This window comes from Lissotriton helveticus, chromosome 7 (genome assembly GCF_964261635.1).
Source record: "Lissotriton helveticus chromosome 7, aLisHel1.1, whole genome shotgun sequence".
Classification (NCBI taxonomy): domain Eukaryota; kingdom Metazoa; phylum Chordata; class Amphibia; order Caudata; family Salamandridae; genus Lissotriton; species Lissotriton helveticus.
In genome coordinates, this window is record NC_136068.1 from 1,311,095,603 (window position 1) to 1,311,115,917 (window position 20,315).

At 44.4% G+C, this 20,315-nt stretch overlaps 1 protein-coding gene across 4 annotated transcripts in view; it reads right to left on the bottom strand.

Moving 5' to 3' along the window:
• Positions 1-1,138: 1,138 nt before the first annotated feature.
• ST6GALNAC1 (ST6 N-acetylgalactosaminide alpha-2,6-sialyltransferase 1) overlaps positions 1,139-20,315 on the bottom strand; it is a 304,387-nt gene continuing 285,210 nt past the window's right edge. For all 4 annotated transcript variants that reach the window (XM_078654604.1, XM_078654603.1, XM_078654605.1 and 1 more), the window contains 2 exons: positions 12,699-12,798; positions 1,139-5,050 (listed from right to left, as the gene is read on the bottom strand). In XM_078654604.1, the coding sequence (XP_078510730.1) occupies positions 4,880-5,050; positions 12,699-12,798 (271 nt within the window). In that variant the 3' untranslated portion in view covers positions 1,139-4,879. The remainder of the gene's footprint in view (positions 5,051-12,698; positions 12,799-20,315) is intronic.

Consider the following 20,315-nt stretch of genomic DNA (forward strand, 5'->3'; position numbering starts at 1 on the left):
ATATACCGTACTAGCATGTTAATTTTATTTATTATGTGGTCTTCACATCTATCATTCCCCCTCTTATTTCTGGGTAACTTCCCCTGTACTATTTAGTCCTCCACCTACAGTTTTCTAATGTTTAACCTTTGTTTTTTCCCTTAAGAAAAGGAGATGTTATGGTCTAGTTGTTGTGATCAGGAATCCCCTCCCATTGGTTGTTAGGCACACGCTAATAGGTATGCAGAGTATGTATAAAGCTGACGTCACCCAGTGCCACTTGATTCCGTGACTCTGCATAGTCACTGCCGCACAAGCTCCTTTCTCCTTTCTTTACAAATAAACTTACAAATAATTATATTCTTGTGGACATCTTTTATTCAAACAATGTATTCATTCTACGGCGAATACATTTCACTACAGCACCACACTGGACATGGTTTGACAGGGTTGAACTTGCAACCTTGTGATTCATGAAACATTTAATATTCTGGAACCTCTCCATATTATCTTACTATATTTAACCTCTTCCACACTATTTCCTTAGTTCCTCTCTAGACTTTCATTAACTCACTATAATAATTACACCAAACTTATATTATCGTAATACGGGAAACATCCTTTACATCGCGGTGAGTAAACCGCAATGCAGTTCCAATGCAGCCGTTACAACGCAAGTTTTTACATCGACTTGCGCTGGATGGCACTATAACCTAAGGAATAGTAAGATTTACTATTCCAACACCTTCCCTACTGTACGTAGACTGGTGTTGGAATACTAAATCTTACTACTCCTAAATCCAGCACCCTCCAACGCAAGTCGTAGTAACGACTTGCGCTGTAAAATCTGCATTGTAACATACCGCGATCAACATAATCGCGTAGTAACATCATACATTCATGTAATACATCACCACTTGAAAATGGAGGAAACGTTTCAGTATCCTTACAGCGCAAACCAACCCAATAACCAACACATCTACATCAATAATTAATAACACCTCAGGAGTATTAAGCACTAAATAAAAAAATATATACAATACAGTTGATATACGGTTGGGTATAGTTTGCCCCGTTAAATATACATGCTTCTGCTTTCACTGAGGTACACATTGCTTGAAATATTATAAGGATAACACATTAACAACTTAGCCATATACATATTACACAGTTTATTTTTTTAATAAACATTTTTATTAGCATTTTATGTAAATAACAAGACTCACAATAAACCATGGCTCAGGATAGAAAGCAAAGGCTAATATTCACAATAGTACAGAAATGTTAATACCTGATTAGATAGCTCAGTGCTGTCAATATCTTGATATGTAAATTAATCCTTATGGATCATATCAAAGCCCTAAAATATCTGCACTGTGGACCTCAGATCTTGGTGTGTTTTTGTGGACACCCTCTTGCTGGATAAATGGGGACCAGTAGCCACACTGAAAAGGATATGACATGGGAGAGGCCGACCAGCAATGTTTGGCAATACCCCTCTCAGCAACATTGCACACTTTTGAAAATATACCAATAGAAATACTAGAGGACACAATTCTATGCAAATAAGCATATGATCAGGGGTGCGTCTTTGCCAGTCCTGGGCATACACTCACAGGGTACAGTGAGCTCAATGATAATGAGCTGTGCAGGTATGTGTGCATGTATATAGGTACAAGATCAATAGATCCTGCCATGAGCTGCCAGCTTTGTGTTCCCCATAACCCATGGATTGATCCCCACCCACAATATCAAACTACTGCTCAAAGAAGGGGAAGGTGGGCTATAAGGAGAACATGTTGCCACTGGAATGCCTGATGAGGTAGGGGTGGAAGGGTCCCATCACTATAATGGTCAGAAAAATAGCAGTATGGGGAATAGACCATGTAGCGGGGAGTGCATGCGCTGTGATAGTAAGGAAAAATGATCCTCAATGACTATCAGGACAGGGTCGAGTACCTAAGCTCAGTCAACTCTCAAAAAGAATGTCTACACTTGTTGAAAGTTCACCATTTAGTCTTGCAACCTATTTTGTGCCTTCTTAAGGGCTACCATCTAAACCTTTTCAGTGAACCATTCACCGATGGATGCAAGTGTGGATGAGTGCCAATGTCTGAGTGATGTGTAACGTTCAGGATGCCTGATAAGTAATGAAGTATAGCAATGCTAACTATTGTCCAAAGGGGAGATTCATTAATGTCTTACAGCTTACTTCAAACCGCTGATCAAAATGAGATCATCTTAAAACGAGACCATAGGAGTTTGGGAGGCCACAGGTTGGCGCACAACTCTGGCAAGCAGCTTGGCCATGGAGGCATGCTCGGTGTAGACTGTCAGGGGTTCAGTACCAGAGATGGGGGGATCTTAAAATAGCTGAACTTCAGGTGGGCTTCGCACAGGTTCTTATCACGAGCTTCTAGAATATAAGACCATCTCTCTCTAGAAAGTATCTCTTTGAAGCACAGACTCCAAACTCAGTCGTAGTTTCTCCTCCACAGGCATAGAGAATGATTCGGTAGTATATATCTGGAGATAATCACCAACCGTGTCTGGGGCATTTGTATAATATGATTACAGTCATAATATACCATTCAGGACACTAGTGAGAGAGAGGTTTGAAAGCAAACCTTTCAATATTTGGCACTCAGAGATGGCCAGCAACATAGAGCTGGAAGTGAGGCAGTAATCAGTGCTCAAGTGGGCATTGTGTACACATGAGAGAAAGTGACATTATTTTCTGTCAGATGTAGCCCCTCTCCAGACATCGCAGACCCCATGTGGAAGAGGTGTGGCGCAGCGGCCTGGGTGCCTGACTGTGGAACACAGGGTTCATGGTTTGATCCCTGGCTCCAGCGGCAGGTTAGCCCAGCACCAAGTGACTCTGGGCAATAGCTTGCCTAATCTTCCCAGCGGCCCCCAGCACCGGGACACCTCTCCAGAGGTAGCTGTGCGCTTTACAAATGCCGGTATTTCATTTCATGATCATGTAGCAAATCATCCTATCATATGTTTTATGTATGTTTTTTTGGGCCAAACCCATCTTCACAAGGATCAGAAGCCAAATTCCAGCCCTCTCCAATAAGCATGCACAATGATCAGGCTCCATTAGTATTCATGAGAACTGGTGCCAAGAGTTCTGGATGCCTTGGTAGCATAGGCCGAGCCAATGAAAAGCAAACTGGCAAAGAGGAGAGATACAGGAGTAGCTTTATTTCTTCATCCTGTTGATGTAGTGCCCCATGCTCTTAACATATAGAGGGTGAATCTTAAGGAGTTTGGTGGAACAGCTGACATGACCCCTTGTTAGAACTTAAAAATGGTAGACACTGAGGTGGGTGATGGAGTGGAGGCAACAGTAGAACTTTGCTGTAGATATACATAACGGGGCCCCATTCTGATCCTCAGGGTCAGGAGCTCAGCAATTTAAACTAGCTGTACCTGATACTACGGTAATATATTGAGACTATACACAAATGTAGAATTATTTGCCCTGAGGCACTATCTTTATTAAACACATTCTTATAATCTTTTCCACACTAGCATCAGGCGAGAAACCAAGTTTGCCCTTCACTAGCCTCTCTCCACTCAAAGAAAAACTATAATGAATAGTGAAATATATTCCTCCATGGAAGTACAAGATCCTGAGATTGTGTGCAGCAAGCTCCTGTCACTGTCCATCCTTGTGGTCCAACATCCCCAGTCTGTCCATGTGCTCCCAGGTCCTCACACATTCTGTCTGTATTTCACAAGCTCTACACATTCTCTAACTATGTGTCTCCATTCTCCTTTACTGTTTATCCATGCACACCATGTTCACCACAGTGTGTCCAACTTTGCCACAATACTAGGAGCCTCTCACTGGATATGTGCCCTGAAACATACGTATGCAGTCTGCTTATTCACATCATGAGCTCAATGTTCCCCATAGTCTTCCATGAGCCAGAAGCTCATCACACATTCTCTCTACCCACCCTGATCTACTTCACTGTCTGCTTGTCAGAACCGTGGGGGCGTTCTTCCACCACTATTTCACAACAATGGGTTAAGGGGTGTACTTCCCTGATCTGCGAACAAATGTTTTATTTTGCCAACTAAAAAAGTAATTTTAGGCACTTTGACAAACTATGGACTTTTGCTCTGCCTTTCACCAAACTGATCTTAACTGTTGCAGCAATTCTGGAGTTTCATTGCCTTTTTGCCTGAGCGGCCTCTGCACTCCCCCAACCGATGATGCCTTTTACACGGGAAACAGCATTAACAACGCAGGCTAAACCAAGCCTGCCGTTGCAACGCAAGTAGAACAACTCTTGCCTTAACCACACATATGCGCGGCTAAAGCAATGAGTACTCTAGTTGCAGGGCGGATGGGCGGGAACAGGAAGGACAGGGATGCAGCTTGGTAAGTAGGGCTGGGGCCGGGTTTTAGAGCTTAGGGCAGGGTCTGCGGTCGGGGTAGTATTTAGGGACGAGCTTTAGGGTTCAGGCGGGGGAAGGGGCCGTTTTCCAGCTTTAGGGCTCAGGGCGGGTGGCCTGAGGTCAAGGTTGTTTTGGGCTGGGGACCGGGTTTTAGGGCTCAGGGTGGGGGGCAGGGTTGTTTTTAGGGTCACAGTGGAGCAGATTTCTGGACTGAAGGCCAGGTTTTAGGTTCATGCCGGGGGGCTAGGGTGTGAGTTTTACCAACCTAATGCCTTTACCAATCATGCCAGCGCAATGAAATTTGTTGTAAAGGCATGCATGGTAAAGGTATGCGTGGTAAAGACACAGACATGGTTGAGACTGTGTTGTTTAGGCATGCTTTGTTTAGGCATGCTTTGTTCTGTCATACAACCCTTTTACAGATCACCTGAAGTGGATGTAGGTGTGAGTTCTCCATCTGCCCGTTATTGTAGGGTTTAAGATTCTATGGTCTCTGGTAGAGTTTCAGAATGTCCAAGTTGTGGAGCTTCTTCCACAAGTCCCTTTCCAGCAGGAAGTCATGATTCAGGTATAACACCGTAGGCTTTTTCTTTTTATCATAATAGTGATCTGAATACACCTCGTAGTTGTCGGTCATAAACCCATAGGCGCTCACCTGGTTGAAGAAAGTAGAGTAGTAGAGGGTAAGACCCAAAAGAAATACTGAATAAAAAACTGAAATATAAACACACCAACCATTACTTGCATAATGATTGCATAAAAGACAGAGGCTTTCCTGGATTGTAATTAAAATGGGAAATGTTTTAGAGATCTATTTTACTTGCACACTATGTTCACAGTTCGACATATGAAATGTATACTTTGATGTTGGAGCAAAGGATCTTGGTTTCCATTCCTGCAAAACTCCGAGTCTGCTCAACACGGACCTCTTAAATCTTTTCTCCAAAGCCAGAAGCAGCACCGCAATACCCTTTAGGATGTTTTTCATAGAAACTCGTACATTCTGTCAGAATTTCTTCTGATACAAGTAAAAGTCAAAGGATCTATATAGCAAAGCATATTTTACCTCCACCAACTAGCTTATGACTGTTAAGAGACTATGGTGTACAGGGAACATCCTTTACAACGCAACTTTTTCAACGCAGTACCTTTACCACGCAGGTTTTACAACGCAAGTCGTTACAACGACTTGCGCTGGGGGACGCTGTAGGATAGGGAATAGTTTAATTTACTATCCAAAACCTTCCCTACTATCCACGGGGACTGGAGTTGAAGAGTAATTTAAACTATTCCACTATCCTGCGCCCCCCAACGCAAGTCGTAACGACTTGCGTTATAAAACCTGCGTGGTAAAGGCATGCGTTGTGAAAACATGCGTTGTAACGACATACATCCATGGTGTACATTGAATTACAGGACTATTGTGGAACTTTAGATGTAGTCAGGTCTATGATCAAAGAATGGCCAACATTCAGGTGGTTCACTCTGGTACTGCAGCAAGAAACTACCAAGTTCCTGTCCTCCTTCTGTGACATCTGTCCAATCACTGACAGATACAATGCCAAAGTGGTCATTTGGCGCTTTCTAGTTTTAGTTTCTACTATCACCAACCTTATTAACTTGTCACTCTCAATAGGTGACATTCCTAAAAATTCTAAACATGGCTTTGTGATTCCACTTCTAAACAAAGCACTGACCCAGAGGTCAATTCGAACTATAGATCTATATCCATCTTCCTACGCATAGAAAGAGCTCTAGAAACAGTGGTTAAAAAACCAGTACTTACTGAGGTATTACCTCTTACACAGAATGGATATTGGAATCCCACTGCAAGGACCAATGGTCAAAGGTGTTCATTGCTACTCTTAGACCTCTCCACTGCTTTGGACAATATCAACCATAAAATTCTCGTCGATCCACAATTGTTGTGCAGAAGCTTTACATGGTTCACTTCATTTTGGTTAAATGTACCCATCAAGGTAAACTGGGACCTTTCCTGTCCTAGTCCACACCATCAGATAGGTAAGTGCCCCCAAGGTTACACACTCTTTCATCTCAGTAAATCCCAGGTGGTCACAAAACAGTTGTTACACGTATTTAGATGATATTCAGGTAATACAATTAGAAGTTGCGTATCTAAAAGACTGAGGTCAATAATAACAACTTGAATCTATTCCATAATACAGGCTACCAAATTATTGTCATGGTGAGTATATATGGGAAAGCATAGGTTTACTATGTTTAACTCCACATCTACTAACCTTGACAAAATGTTGGTAGTTGATATTGCAGGGCCAATTTAAAAAACAAGCTTTTGGTAGTGCAGCAAACTGCAATGATTGTGGGAGCAAGTCAAAGTTTGGATATTTCTAATCTGGCTTTGCCTGAACAGCCAAAGGTCTGAAATCCGTCTAGTGGGTCCAATTGTTCCCCACACCCCTTTCTGTTGGGCAGATTCCATTGGTTTACCTTCAGTACTCATTCAAGAGGTTTAGAATTAAGATGCCATCTATAATTGAGTCTTTCAATCACCCAGGGCATTTGGAAATGTAAAATGTGCAACATATTTTAAAAACAGTTACTGATATGTCCCATATTGTAGCAGAGCAGTGAAGAAAGCCCCCAAAGTTATTTTAGCTGGAACTTTCACGAGGCTGCACCCTTTTGTTTGAATGGTTACCCCTCCAAAGTTTGTCTCCGGTTGCTTTCTTGCAGTACCATGCCTGTTTCTGCTACTTCAGAGAATATAGAAGCACAGGCAGAGAAATTCATCTTAAAAAGTTCACTTTCAAATAATTGCTGGGATGCTATAACAAGGACAATGTAATGGTTAAAATGAACAAGCTAGGGTATCGAGGCATGATGGCTGCCAGGTGAGCAGCTCTCTCAAGGGGCTCCTCACATAGTCCATGAACTCCAATAAAAATGACTCATTCATCCGTCCAGTCCTCTATCCCCTTCTCCTATATCATTAAGATAAAATCTTACTCATATATTTTACAAGTAATGTACTGTGCCAAATATGCACTTCACACACTCCTTCTAGACCATAAGCATTCTGCTTCAATAGTAAGCAGGCGCGGTTTGAGCTTCCTTTTTCTTTTGCTTTAACACAATGGACCACATGGGCTCTATTGGTGCATATCTTGGTTGAACGTCCTTGCCAGCACTTTGAACTATACCCGACTACACCTTCAGGCCCTGCTAGCCCTAATGTATTTGTGCCTTGTCCATACTGGCACATCATGGCTTTTTGTAGTGTATGCACCTCTCTGTGCACCCACATACACTCCTCTTCCAATATGTTAAACCATTTACCTACATCAATGCATGGCTCTTCCCAAACAGCATCAGGAATAATGGTCATGATGGTTGCGCACAATGCCCGGGGGAAGGGTAAAGGGAGATGGTTTATAAGGATTTAGTGGAAGTTAGTAGACATATCAGGGACCTGTTGCCAAACTTGTCTCAATCTTTTCCAAATGCCTTTGTGCCCATTTCCGCTTTAACCCATCCTAGGAAATCACTTACCGGTTGTTTTTAGTGCAAACAGTGATAAACTCGTTTCTAAACATCATGTATTTGGATCTCATGATGACTAGAGGTTGAAGGCATGCATTATTCGCACCCACCGGAGCTCTACCTGGGAGTGAAAGGGAGGACTGTGGCGGGAGTCTTTGATGTTGGAGCCTATGAAGGATTTCCCTCCTCTTCTATGCCACGTGTCTGCTCTTCTCAGTTCACCTCGTGATTTAGAATCTCAGCAGACTTTGGTTTTTGGAAGGTATATATTTATATTTGTATATTTTTGTATATTTATAAAGCGCAAACAATCGCTCCGAAAGGAGCATCCTGGCGCTAACTACAGCGTGTGCAAACAAAATAATCAGAAACGGAGAAAGGAGCTAGATGAAGGACGTTACATAATCATCAGAAAGGGAATAGATCCATGTTTTAAGTTGTTTTCTAAATTGGTTTTCCTTAGTCAAAGATCTAAAGTGGGTAGGAATAGAATTCCACGCTTTTCCAGATAGAAAAGACAGAGACTTGCCTCCTTTGGTCTTAAGTTTAAATTTTAGTGGCTTAATCAGGTTCTGACCTGAAGATCTTAAAGATCTTACAGGCTTGTAGTGCGGAAACCGTTTGATGAGATAAGCCGGGCCGGTGCCATTGAATGCACGGAATGCTATTATTAAGATTTTAAACAATATTCTTTTTGGGAGTGGTAGCCAGTGTAAGGTTTTAAGAGCTGCCGAGGCAGATGATCTCCTGGGTAGCTTGAGAACAAGCATGGCCGCTGCGTGTTGTACGCTTTGGAGTTTTCTAAGGGTGTTTTTCGTTTTAGCGCCTGCCATCAAACCGTTGCAGTAGTCAAGACGTGCAAGAATTAAGGCCACTGCAACTGCCTTTCTTGAGTCTATGGGTAGAAAGTCAAAGAACTTCTTCATTGACTTAATGATATTAAAACAACTTCCTGCAACATTACTGACATGTTGGTCAAAAGATAATTCGGCGTCGAATAGGACGCCAAGATTTCTCGCTGATGTAACTACTTGTGGTGGCGCCGGGATGTTCTCGGGCCACCATTTACTGGGACAGAATTGGGAATTTCTACCCATGGGCAGGATTTCCGTCTTACTGGTGTTACATTTAAGATGGTTTTTCTCCATCCAGCAGAAGACATCTTTTAAGCACCTCTTAAAATTCAACTCAGCATTTGTAGAATTGTTCTCCAGAGGAACAATCAGCTGTGTGTCATCGGCATATGATGTTACTAATATGCCGTATGACTCGATTAAAGAGATGAGTGGGACCATGTATATATTGAACAATAAGGGGCTCAATATAGATCCCTGAGGGACTCCAGAATGTTCCTTCTTCTCTTTAGAAAGAAAGGTGCCCAAGGCGATAGTCTGGGACCTGTCTGTCAGGAAGGAGATTATCCAATCCAATGCAACATCCGTAATTCCTATCTCCCTCAGTCTATTGATCAATATAGAATGGGAGATGGTATCGAACGCCGCCGTAAGATCTAATAGAATTAGGACGGCGTTCTTTCCCTGATCTTGCAATAGTTTTATTGAGTCAGTGAGTTCAATCAGGGCAGATTCCGTGGAGTGTTGTGAACGGAAGCCCGACTGCTGCGGATGAAGAATGTGATGTGTGTCTACATAGTGTTTTAATTCTTTATGGACCATTTGTTCAGTGATCTTGCCCAGAACTGGGAGGAGTGAGATCGGGCGCAGGTTGGCAAGGTCTGTAGGAGATTTGTTTGCTTTTTTCATGAGGGGTCTCACGATAGCATGTTTCCAATCGCTAGGCACAACGCCTAGCGAGTGAACACACTGAAATTAAAGGAGAACTGAATTTTTTACGATGAACAAGTGTTTTTTTCAAGCTCCATGAATATACACGGAAGACCTTATGAATGTCTAGAAGGTATGAGTTGGTGATAAAGATGACTCATTGTCTGAAGTCTCGCGGAGTGCTGTGGAACCTGATCTGGGCAGTTTTCAGCCACGGTTCCTCATTTATGAATGCCTTTTGGGCGAGTTGGCTTGGTGACGTTGGCTCCATTGTTTCAGGAGCCTAGAGAAATCGAATTGTGATGGGGCACATTTCATTTTCACTGGGGGCAGAGGGTGGGTTAGCGGAGTGGGTCGCAGGTTCTTTTCCTCCACTCATTCTTTGTGTTATCGCCTCACACATGATTCAATGGGATGGGGTCATCAACTGGTGGGCGTTCAACAGGCTCTGAGACTCTTCTGTGACCCTTTTGTCTTCCATCTCAGTTGTGTTCCATGTTTCTAGTGGCCTAGGTTGGTTCCTGAAAAAAGTTCTCCCCAAGATGATTTTCTGTGGCAAGGTTGGCATTCTTTTGACAAACTGGTTATATGGCTAAGGCTAATGAGGCGGGGCAGAGTGACGGTGCAAATCTAGCCAAATGAGGACAGGGCAGTGTGAGGATACGGCTGTGCCTAGAAGTAAGCAATGAGTGGTCTAGTGGAGATGTCCGGGCCGGTCCATTTGGGGTGTCTAGTGCAGCGTTAGTTCGGAAGGTTTGGGATGGGAAATAAGGCCTGAGATGGGGTCCTGGCGTGCTGAGTTGATCTGACTTGTGGAAAACCTATGCTGCATCCTGCTGCACCCTGACGTCATCACAGTTTGGCTGTTTGTCCTTTCTGCAGGGTTCCTTGCCTCTCAGGCTGATTTCCCTCTTCCTCCTTCATTTCCTTGCTGCAGACTGCCAACCCACTTAATCTACTGGGTGTCATGCCAGGTTTGGAACGAAGGCTGGGGCCTCTATGGAGTGTCCTTTTGCAATTTCTCATCGGGTGAGCTGGACTGAGATTGCCAGGCTTCAGGTTCGTCATATGCCACTGATTGCCAAAATGGGTTCGTGGACTTGCCCCGCTCATGATTGCTACACTGCTGACCTCTAAATGTTTCCTGCTGCTCAGTTTCCACTTATTGCTACCACACCAGTACAAGGGCCTGATTTAGACTGCAGCGGATGTCACTGAACATGTCACGAGTGATGTGAGGTCATAAGCAGTCCATGGCGGGGGTGCAAGTTGTAGTTAGCTTATTGACATATGACTGGGGAATTTCAGTGTTTTTTTGTTTTTGAACACTAGTTTTTGTATTATTATTACACCTAATTATAACATCACTTTAATATCAGTTTTTTAAGTGACCTTTTATGTTTTTATTTTAATGTAAACTAAAACCTAACCCCCGCGGACACTCAACCTTCTGCAGTGCGATTGTGCACAGTGCATCCTTATTGACAGGTTAAATGGCCTTGTGGTCCTGGACCTTGTACAAGCATGGTTCAGGGACCTGCTTGAAACCTCAGCCCAAAAGGCTGCCCTTCCCCTGTTCGTGTCAACAGAGAAGGAGGAGCTTGCGCAGGGACTCCCTCAAACGTCGATGTTATCTCCACTACTTTTCAATTTATACGATTTTCCCTTGGCTTCCTTAATCCATTTATATGGCGATACTTTCTTCTTTTATCCAGACAATACTCAAGTCATAGTAAAGATGAGCAGCCAAAATGGACTAGCACAAGCCACTTTCATCACTCTTTGACAAAAGTGGCCTAGGTGAGTTATAGTCAGTACTAAGTGAACTGCGATAAGGCAGAGATATTACTGCCGGTTGGTCCAGTGATCTAAGTGGACCTGCCTGGGCAAAGCAAAAAAGCTGACTTTGAACCCCGGGTCCTCTGTTTCTGATCGGTAACTGCTGAAGAAAAATCTGTACCTACCCACTGACGCAACATAAGCCTCGAGCTCCAGGGCCCCCCTTAGCAAAAGTACGAGGTGGTGGCCACGGAGGGGGTCCCCTCCATGTACTTTGCAGGGAGGCACCACACCACCAGAAGGCCTAAGCGCACATGCTTGATTGTTGTGTGAGCTGAAGTGGGGTCAAAAACACCTCAGCTTCCAATGGGCATTGGAAGATAGGGCTGTAAGCTCTTTAAAGCTATGCAGGAAACCTCTCTCTAGCTTATCCTTTATCTAATGTGAAATTCCACTTCCAAAATATTTGTATCCCTGCGGGTGAGTGAATAATCTGTTGTGGGTAGCCAGTGTAGGTGCCCCATCTAGCTGACATGGAAGAATCAGTTTGGTAGGATAGCAAGACTTCTAACCATGCAAGCTGTTGAACTAGAAGGAGAGCCATGTATTGCACCCTTTGCTTCATCGGGAGATTGTGAAGTGACATTGGTGTGGGTGGAATGAGGACTATGCATTGGAGGCAATGTTTGAGAAGGGCTGTCATATTTTGGGCATATTATCAAGGACGGCGTTAAAATTATCACCGGTTTAGCGGCAGAAAACTGCAGCTGAAGCGGCGATAATAGGCTTGATAATATGCCAGTGAGAATTCCAATAGAAGCCCATGTTCACACCAGAACATGGACCTCTATTGGAATTCTCAAGGGCATATTATCAAGCCCATTATCGCCGCTTTAGCTGCTGTTTTCTGCCGCTAAAGCGGCGATAAATTTTAATGTCGTCATTGATAATATGCCCCGTAGTGCTTAATAGAATTCGGACATTGTCTCTGTGAAGCTGGCGAAATAAAAGCTGCTGTACTCCAGGGGACTAGCAGTCATGGTAATGCCATTCAAACCACAGCTCTCCAATGTTGCTGCTAATTCTCCCAGGTAATTTGTTTTTGCTGTTGGACTCATACAAAGAAGATAACTCATTGCCCTGCTGGCGTGTTATTACATCACAGTGCACAATCTAATATATTATTTATTCAGAATGGAAGTTTGGATGTATTCTTACCTTGTCGCATAGATGCAGAGCCGTCATAAGCAACAAGGCACCTGTGCTGGGCCTGTATATAGACCAGTTCTCCCCATCAAGTGTCCTGGATCTTAAAAACCTGAGAATGAATAGAAACAAATAAAAGTCAGTTGCATCAGCATCGATGCAATTTTGGTGCTGTCAGTTTGTCCAAAAGGATGAAGTGTATCTGAGCTAAGGTCTCTACGCTGGGTACATTTTAGCATTAAAGTGATGACAGAAATTACACCACTTCCTACATCTTACATTCTAGTACAATGCCTGGTTGAGCAAGTAGAGAAACACCAATTCCCACCTTTAGTTTGTCAATGTACAGGTTTGGACTATTTTCCTTGGCTCGTGTCTTAGAACCAGCAAAAGGTTTAACAATGGACACTACCACACACAAAACGAAGGGGAAGGAGGGGAACTCCTACTTCGACTTCCTCTAGAGTAGACACATTACACACAGAGAAGTAAGTAGGAGGGTGAAAGGTCGCTTTTTTTAGAGGTTGACTGGCAAAAATAAAATGTTAGAAAAACTGCCCTCACCCACAAACGTTTGTGGCATGCTTCATCATAGGGCTGCTAAAACAGCTCTGCGCAAGCCAATGCCAGAGGTGGAGCAATAGGGTGGGGGAAACAATTCAAACATATAGAAAAGTATGGATCAAGCAAGAATTAAGTGCAGACAAACAAAGTTAAAACTAACTCAAGGAATTCCAGATGCCTATTATATTCTCAGATTCCCAGGTTAGGGTTAAAAAAAGGTTTAGCAGAACCAGTGGTTGGTGATGAACTGGTAAGATATGGACCATTTACCCATCCACTCTGCAAAATCATCGACATATTTCAGCCAGACATAGTATCTTCCCTGGCTTTCATCAGGGCTACTTGATCCCAGTATATACACCCTTCTCTCCTACTTTAATATGTAGATCGAGGTTTGAGCCTGTGATAATACGTAGGTCATATAATCAAACTCTGACTAAAATCGAGTTTCACTGTAGTCAACGCTCGAAAAGGCGGGGGGAGTGAGGACGGCTCCTTGTAGTCACACATTCGCCAAGGTGAGTCTGTCACTAAAGGTGCTGGAGGGAATCACCTTGTCCAGCTTAAACATGTCGACGATTTTGCAGATTGGAGGCGTTAACCTGTTAACAATGGACACCACAGCAAAGATGTTAGATTAAGATTGAATAGTGTTGTAACTACCGAAACACCTATAAATGCGCAGTGGACCTAGAAGTGCTACCAAAGCACTCCCACCGTTAATCACGCATGTTATGCATTGTTATTGGATAATATTTCGTTTATCCTTGCATGCACTTCTCTGTATGCACCTTCTGCCCGAAGATGCCTCCCTCACCAGGAAGATATGATACACAAAAGCAAAGCTGCACCACATAAGAAATAATGAGGTGATATGTTACAATAGAGTATAAAGCAATTTGGCAATAACACATTCTAGCAAGATCCAGTTGCATTTCTTCCTTTTTTGTTGCACCATTTGAAATTCATAAAAACATCAGCCAACGTGTTTCGTCCAGTGAAATCTTGGACTTCTTCAGAGCTACAATTTAGATGTACATGTATACACTTTAGACAGACTGTACAAACAAACTGGACGTTATATACAATATAAAAAACTTAACACATGATTACAAAAGGAGAATACAAGGACAAGCCAAAGGTCAACCATTTTCAAGAGAAGATAATAGTTCAACCAAAGCCAGACTGGTCAGCTGTACATAAAAAAAACACTTGAGTTGAACCGTCGTGACATAGAAACTAGTGACAAAATAACAAGTAGTGTTGAACAGAAATCTAGCAATACATGATAGTGGTGGAGGTGGAGACCATGTTGAGCAAGCAAGACCAACAACGCGACCCGTTATCTCTATGGCAGCTGGTCAGTAAAACCTGTGCTTGTGATTAAGGGAATCAGGACCAGATAGGATTGGTGCATAAAAAATGTTCCAATCCTAGTGTCCATGATGAAAAGTTTCATTAGGTGGGCATGCCACTCATGGTAGTGGGGACCATTTGAAATAAAAATTACGTGAGCCTAAGATCAAAAGATATAACCCAAGAATCTAATGCTGGGACCATACTCAGAAAAGCCAATGTCGCAAGTAGAAGAAGGAAAGCAGAAAAAGGAGCCCAGTGTTAGTATTAAACGCATGGATGCAAGAAACGTACCAGAAATAATTTGATGCATCAGTGTCAAAACATCCAAAGTCTGGAATCATTCCTTAAAGTTATTCACCAAGGATCAATATCTATCAATACAAACACAAGTCGTAATAGGACAAAAAATGTATCAGTAAGTGAAGAGCTACCCAGTGTCTGAGCTGGTTTCCCAAACCATACTTGTAGGTTCTCGCCAAGAGTAAAAAGTGTTGCAGTAACCGGGTCAAGTAGATTATTCAAGCAGAATTGAGAGAAGCTACAACCCATGCAGCTATCACATCATGGAAAGATCCCAGTTCTTTATATGGCGTCTCCAATAATAAGTAACCTTAGGATGGATGGGGAATTAGCCACCCTGCTGTATGTGACCGTCCTGTCCTCGGCAGAAACGGTCGCTCCCACCACTTCCTCCCGACCTGGTATCGTTCCTCAGAGTTTTTAACCTTGACAAGTACTATTACCCAACGATTGCCTGAGATAGAATAATTGCGCACTGCTGGGCATTTGTAACGCTCTGTTTTTGGCTGCTCGCTCTGTGTTTTACGATCTGCTCAGTGTCTATTTTCATTTCCGCTTTCATTTGCGCACTGCTCAACTGACAATTATTTTATAGCGCTGCTGGGCATTTGTAACTGCTGGGCTTTTATAACGCTTTGTCTCTCACTGGTTGCTGAGTGCATTGTACATTTATTTATTTACCTGCGCACTGCACACTGCTGGGCTCGATTGCTTTGGTGACTACGTGCACATTATTTAAAGGGACTGCCACATCTCTTAGCGCTTTTGACCTTACATTGCGCCTGAACCGCTAGCTACTAGTACATTATTCTCCCCATAGGCGCCCCACTGTTTTCACTGCTCGTACCTCATCTCGTCCTACCCTGCAGCGTTTGTTGTTGTTGCTGCCATTTTGTTTATTGTGCCCTCCTCCCACACCGTCACTACACCTCGCTCCCGCCTCCCAGCTGCCCCTCCCACCCACTAAAGCTACACGGCGTCTGAACCCTCGTGGAGAGCTGTGACCGTCCTGTCCTCGGCAGAAACGGTCGCTCCCACCACTTCCTCCCGACCTGGTATCGTTCCTCAGAGTTTTTAACCTTGACAAGTACTATTACCCAACAATTGCCTGAGATAGAATAATTGCGCACTGCTGGGCATTTGTAACGCTCTGTTTTTGGCTGCTCGCTCTGTGTTTTACGATCTGCTCAGTGTCTATTTTCATTTCCGCTTTCATTTGCGCACTGCTCAACTGACAAATATTTTATAGCGCTGCTGGGCATTTGTAACTGCTGGGCTTTTATAACGCTTTGTCTCTCACTGGTTGCTGAGTGCATTGTACATTTATTTATTTACCTGCGCACTGCACACTGCTGGGCTCGATTGCTTTGGTGACTACGTGCACATTATTTAAAGGGACTGCCACATCTCTTAGCGCTTTTGACCTTACATTGCGCCTGAACCACTAGCTACTAGTACATTATTCTCCCCATAGGCGCTCCACTGTTTTCACTGCTCGTACCTCATCTCGTCCTACCCTGCAGCGTTTGTTGTTGTTGCTGCCATTTTGTTTATTGTGCCCTCCTCCCACACTGTCACTACACCTCGCTCCCGCCTCCCAGCTGCCCCTCCCACCCTCCGCCCCCTCCACTCTCCATTTCAGTCAAATGGAACCACGCGCAGCGGTCACGCGCAGCGGTCGCGACGAAGGTGCGCCAAAGGTAAGCCCGTCTACGCCCGTCCGCGCCTGGACCGCGCCCAGCGCCTGTCCCCCTGGTCCCCGCTGCACCCAACCCACTAGAGTCACATATGATGCCGCAACTCTCCTCGCCCTCAACCCCGGACACACACCACAATGCTGCGAGGCCACTCCAGGACGTACCCATGGCCCATTCGCCTGCCTTTCCTGCAAGTTCAACTGCTTCAGGACCCTCACCAAATCAACTTCCTCCATACACAGCTCCAACCCTAACCACCTAAAATGCTTCCTGCTGAACACCCGCTCGGTCCACCGACACGCAACTGAACTCTGGGACCTACTCGACACTGAGTCACCGGACATCCCCTTCCTTACAGAAACATGGATGAACACATCATCATCACCCGACATCGCCATAGCCATACCGAACACTTACAAGAATTTCCGAAAAGACCGTACCAACCAAACAGGAGGAGGCATCGCCATCATCCATAGAAACACCATCAAAATAACGACAACCTCCGACGATAATCTCACAACCGCCGAACATCTCCACTTCCAGATCCACACCGACCCTAGGACCACACTTAGAGGTACCCTCATCTACAGGCCACCAGGAACCCGCACTCAATTCAGCGATGACATCACTGACTTCGTCAGTCTACATGCCCTTGCCACCGAGAACTACATTCTCTTAGGAGACCTCAACTACCACCTTGAAAACATACACGACAGCAACACCTCCACCCTTCTGGACAACCTGGCCAATCTCGGACTCAAACAACTGGTTAAAACCCCCACCCATTTAGCCGGACACACGCTCGACCCTATCTTCTCCTCCAGCAAACACATCTCCTTCGATCGCACCACAGCCCTACACTGGACGGACCACAGCTGTGTTCACTTCAGCTACAAAACCACCTTGACCCACAACAACCCACAACCTATTCCTCGGAGAAACTGGAACAAAATCACCTCCGACCAACTCCTCACATCACTCAACCAAAACCCTCCCACCCCCTCGTTGGACCCAAATCAATCGGCCACCAATCTCAAGCAATGGATCACCCACAGTGCTGACAAATTAGCACCCCTGAAAAAGCACCAGATCAACTCAGGCAGCAAAAAGGCTCCCTGGTTCAATGATGACCTTAAAAAATCCAAGAAGCTATGCCGCACCCTCGAGAAAACATGGAGAAAAAACCCAACCACCGACAACATGGCCACCCTCAAGGCAGCCACCCGCAAACACCACCAACTGATTCGATCCGCCAGGAAATCAGCATTCAAGGATCGTCTAGACAACAACACCCACAACAGCAAGGAACTTTTCAACATCGTCAAGGAATTCACCAACCCCACCGCAGCATCTAACAACATCACCCCCTCCCAAGACCTCTGCGATGCGTTATCCTCCTTCTTCTACAAAAAAATTGCCGACATTCACAACAGCTTCAAGAACACTACCAACGATCAACCCTCACCACCCCTCTCAGATCCCACACCGCCAACTAACAACCTCAGAGCCTGGAACCCTATCACTACTGAAGACACCATCCGACTAATGAACTCAATCCACTCTGGCTCACCAACCGACCCCTGCCCCCACCACATCTTCAACAAAGCTGACTCCATCATCGCACCCCATCTCCGTGATGTCATCAACTGCTCGTTCAACTCTGCCACCTTCCCAGAAAGCTGGAAACACGCCGAACTCAGCGCTCTCCTGAAAAAACCCACAGCAGACCCCTCTGAACTTAAAAACTACCGACCCATATCCCTCCTTCCTTTCCCCGCCAAAGTTATTGAGAAAGCCGTCAACAGACAGCTCGCCGCCTTCCTTGAATCCAACAACTCCCTCGATCCCTCTCAATCCGGATTTCGAGCCAAACACAGCACCGAAACCGCCCTCATTGCAGCGACAGACGACATCCGAACACTACTGGATAACGGAGAAACAGCAGCCCTCATTCTACTCGATCTCTCCGCCGCTTTCGACACAGTCTGCCACAGCACCCTTATACAACGCCTCAGCAACATCGGCATACAAGGAAAAGCCCTGAACTGGATCATCTCATTCCTCGCAGGAAGAACTCAAAGAGTCCGACTTCCTCCATTCAACTCAGAGGCCACTGAAGTCATCTGTGGAGTACCACAAGGATCATCACTCAGTCCCACCCTCTTCAACATTTACATGACCCCACTCGCATCCATCGCGCGCCAACACAACCTCAACATCATCTCTTACGCCGACGACACCCAGTTAATACTTTCCCTCACCAAAGACCCTAACACCGCCAAAACCAATCTTCGCCAAGGCATGAAAGAAGTAGTCGAATGGATGAAACTTAGCCGCCTAAAACTCAACTCAGACAAAACGGAGGTGCTCATCCTAGGATCCTCCCCCTCTGCCTGGGACGACTCTTGGTGGCCTTCCGCCCTGGGACAGCACCCACACCCACAGACCACGTACGTAACCTTGGCTTCATCCTAGACTCCTCTCTCTCGATGTCCAGACAAGTCAACGCAGTCTCATCCTCCTGCTTTAACGTACTTCGCATTCTCAAAAAGATCTTCCGCTGGATCCCCCTCGAGACAAGAAAGACTGTCACCCACGCACTGGTCACGAGTCGACTGGATTATGGTAACACTATACGCCGGAATCACAGCAAAATTACAGAAAAAACTCCTACGCATCCAAAACGCATCAGCGAGACTCATATTGGACATCCCTCGCCAAGATCACATCACCGGACACCTAAAAGACCTCCACTGGCTTCCCGTCAACAAGAGAATTACGTTCCGTCTTCTCACCCACGCACATAAAGCTCTCTACAATCTAGGACCCGAATGCCTCAACACTCGACTGTCCTTCTACACACCCACCCGCCAACTAAGGTCGTCAAATCAAGCCCTCGCCGCAGTCCCGCGCATCCGAAAATCCACCATGGGTGGCAGATCCTTCTCCTTCCTAGCTGCCAAGACCTGGAACTCACTCCCCACCCACCTCCGCCTTACTCAAAACCACATCTCCTTCAGAAAAGAACTTAAAACCTGGCTATTCGACAAATAATAAACGCCTTCCCCAAGCGCCTTGAGACCCTATGGGTGAGTAGTGCGCTATATAAATGCCCGAACTTGAACTTATGCACCTAAAAATAAACAATTGTAAAAAATTCAAATGCTAAACCCAAAAATACAAGAGAGGGCTAATCAAACAAGCATTTGCAATGCAATAGGTCTCGCATTAGGAAAGGTTGAGCTATTGGTATTGTAAATGACACATTTTTTATTTATGTGTTAGTTTTGAAAATAGCTAAATAAATAGCTTTGTCATTTACAATGCCAATAGTTAACAACTTTCGCAAATGTGACACCTATAGCATTTGTAATGCAATATGGGTTGTATTCACGTGACTTAGATGTATTGATATTACAAATAACAATGGCTTTTAATTTTTTTAATTAATTAATACATAAATAAAAGTTATTGTAATTTATAATGGCAATAGATTAAACTTTTGTAAATAGATTTTGTAAAGATTATGTTCAGTGTATTTTATTGTGATGAAAATCCAAGAACAGAAGTGAAATATTAACATCTTTTTGTGACTTTTGTAATAAAGCTTAAAACATTGAGAGAACATATTTGAACCAGTTGTTGTTGAATGGTTGCACCGATTGATGCTGTGGTGGCGCTGAGTGATGTTGTGGTGGTGAGGATTGAT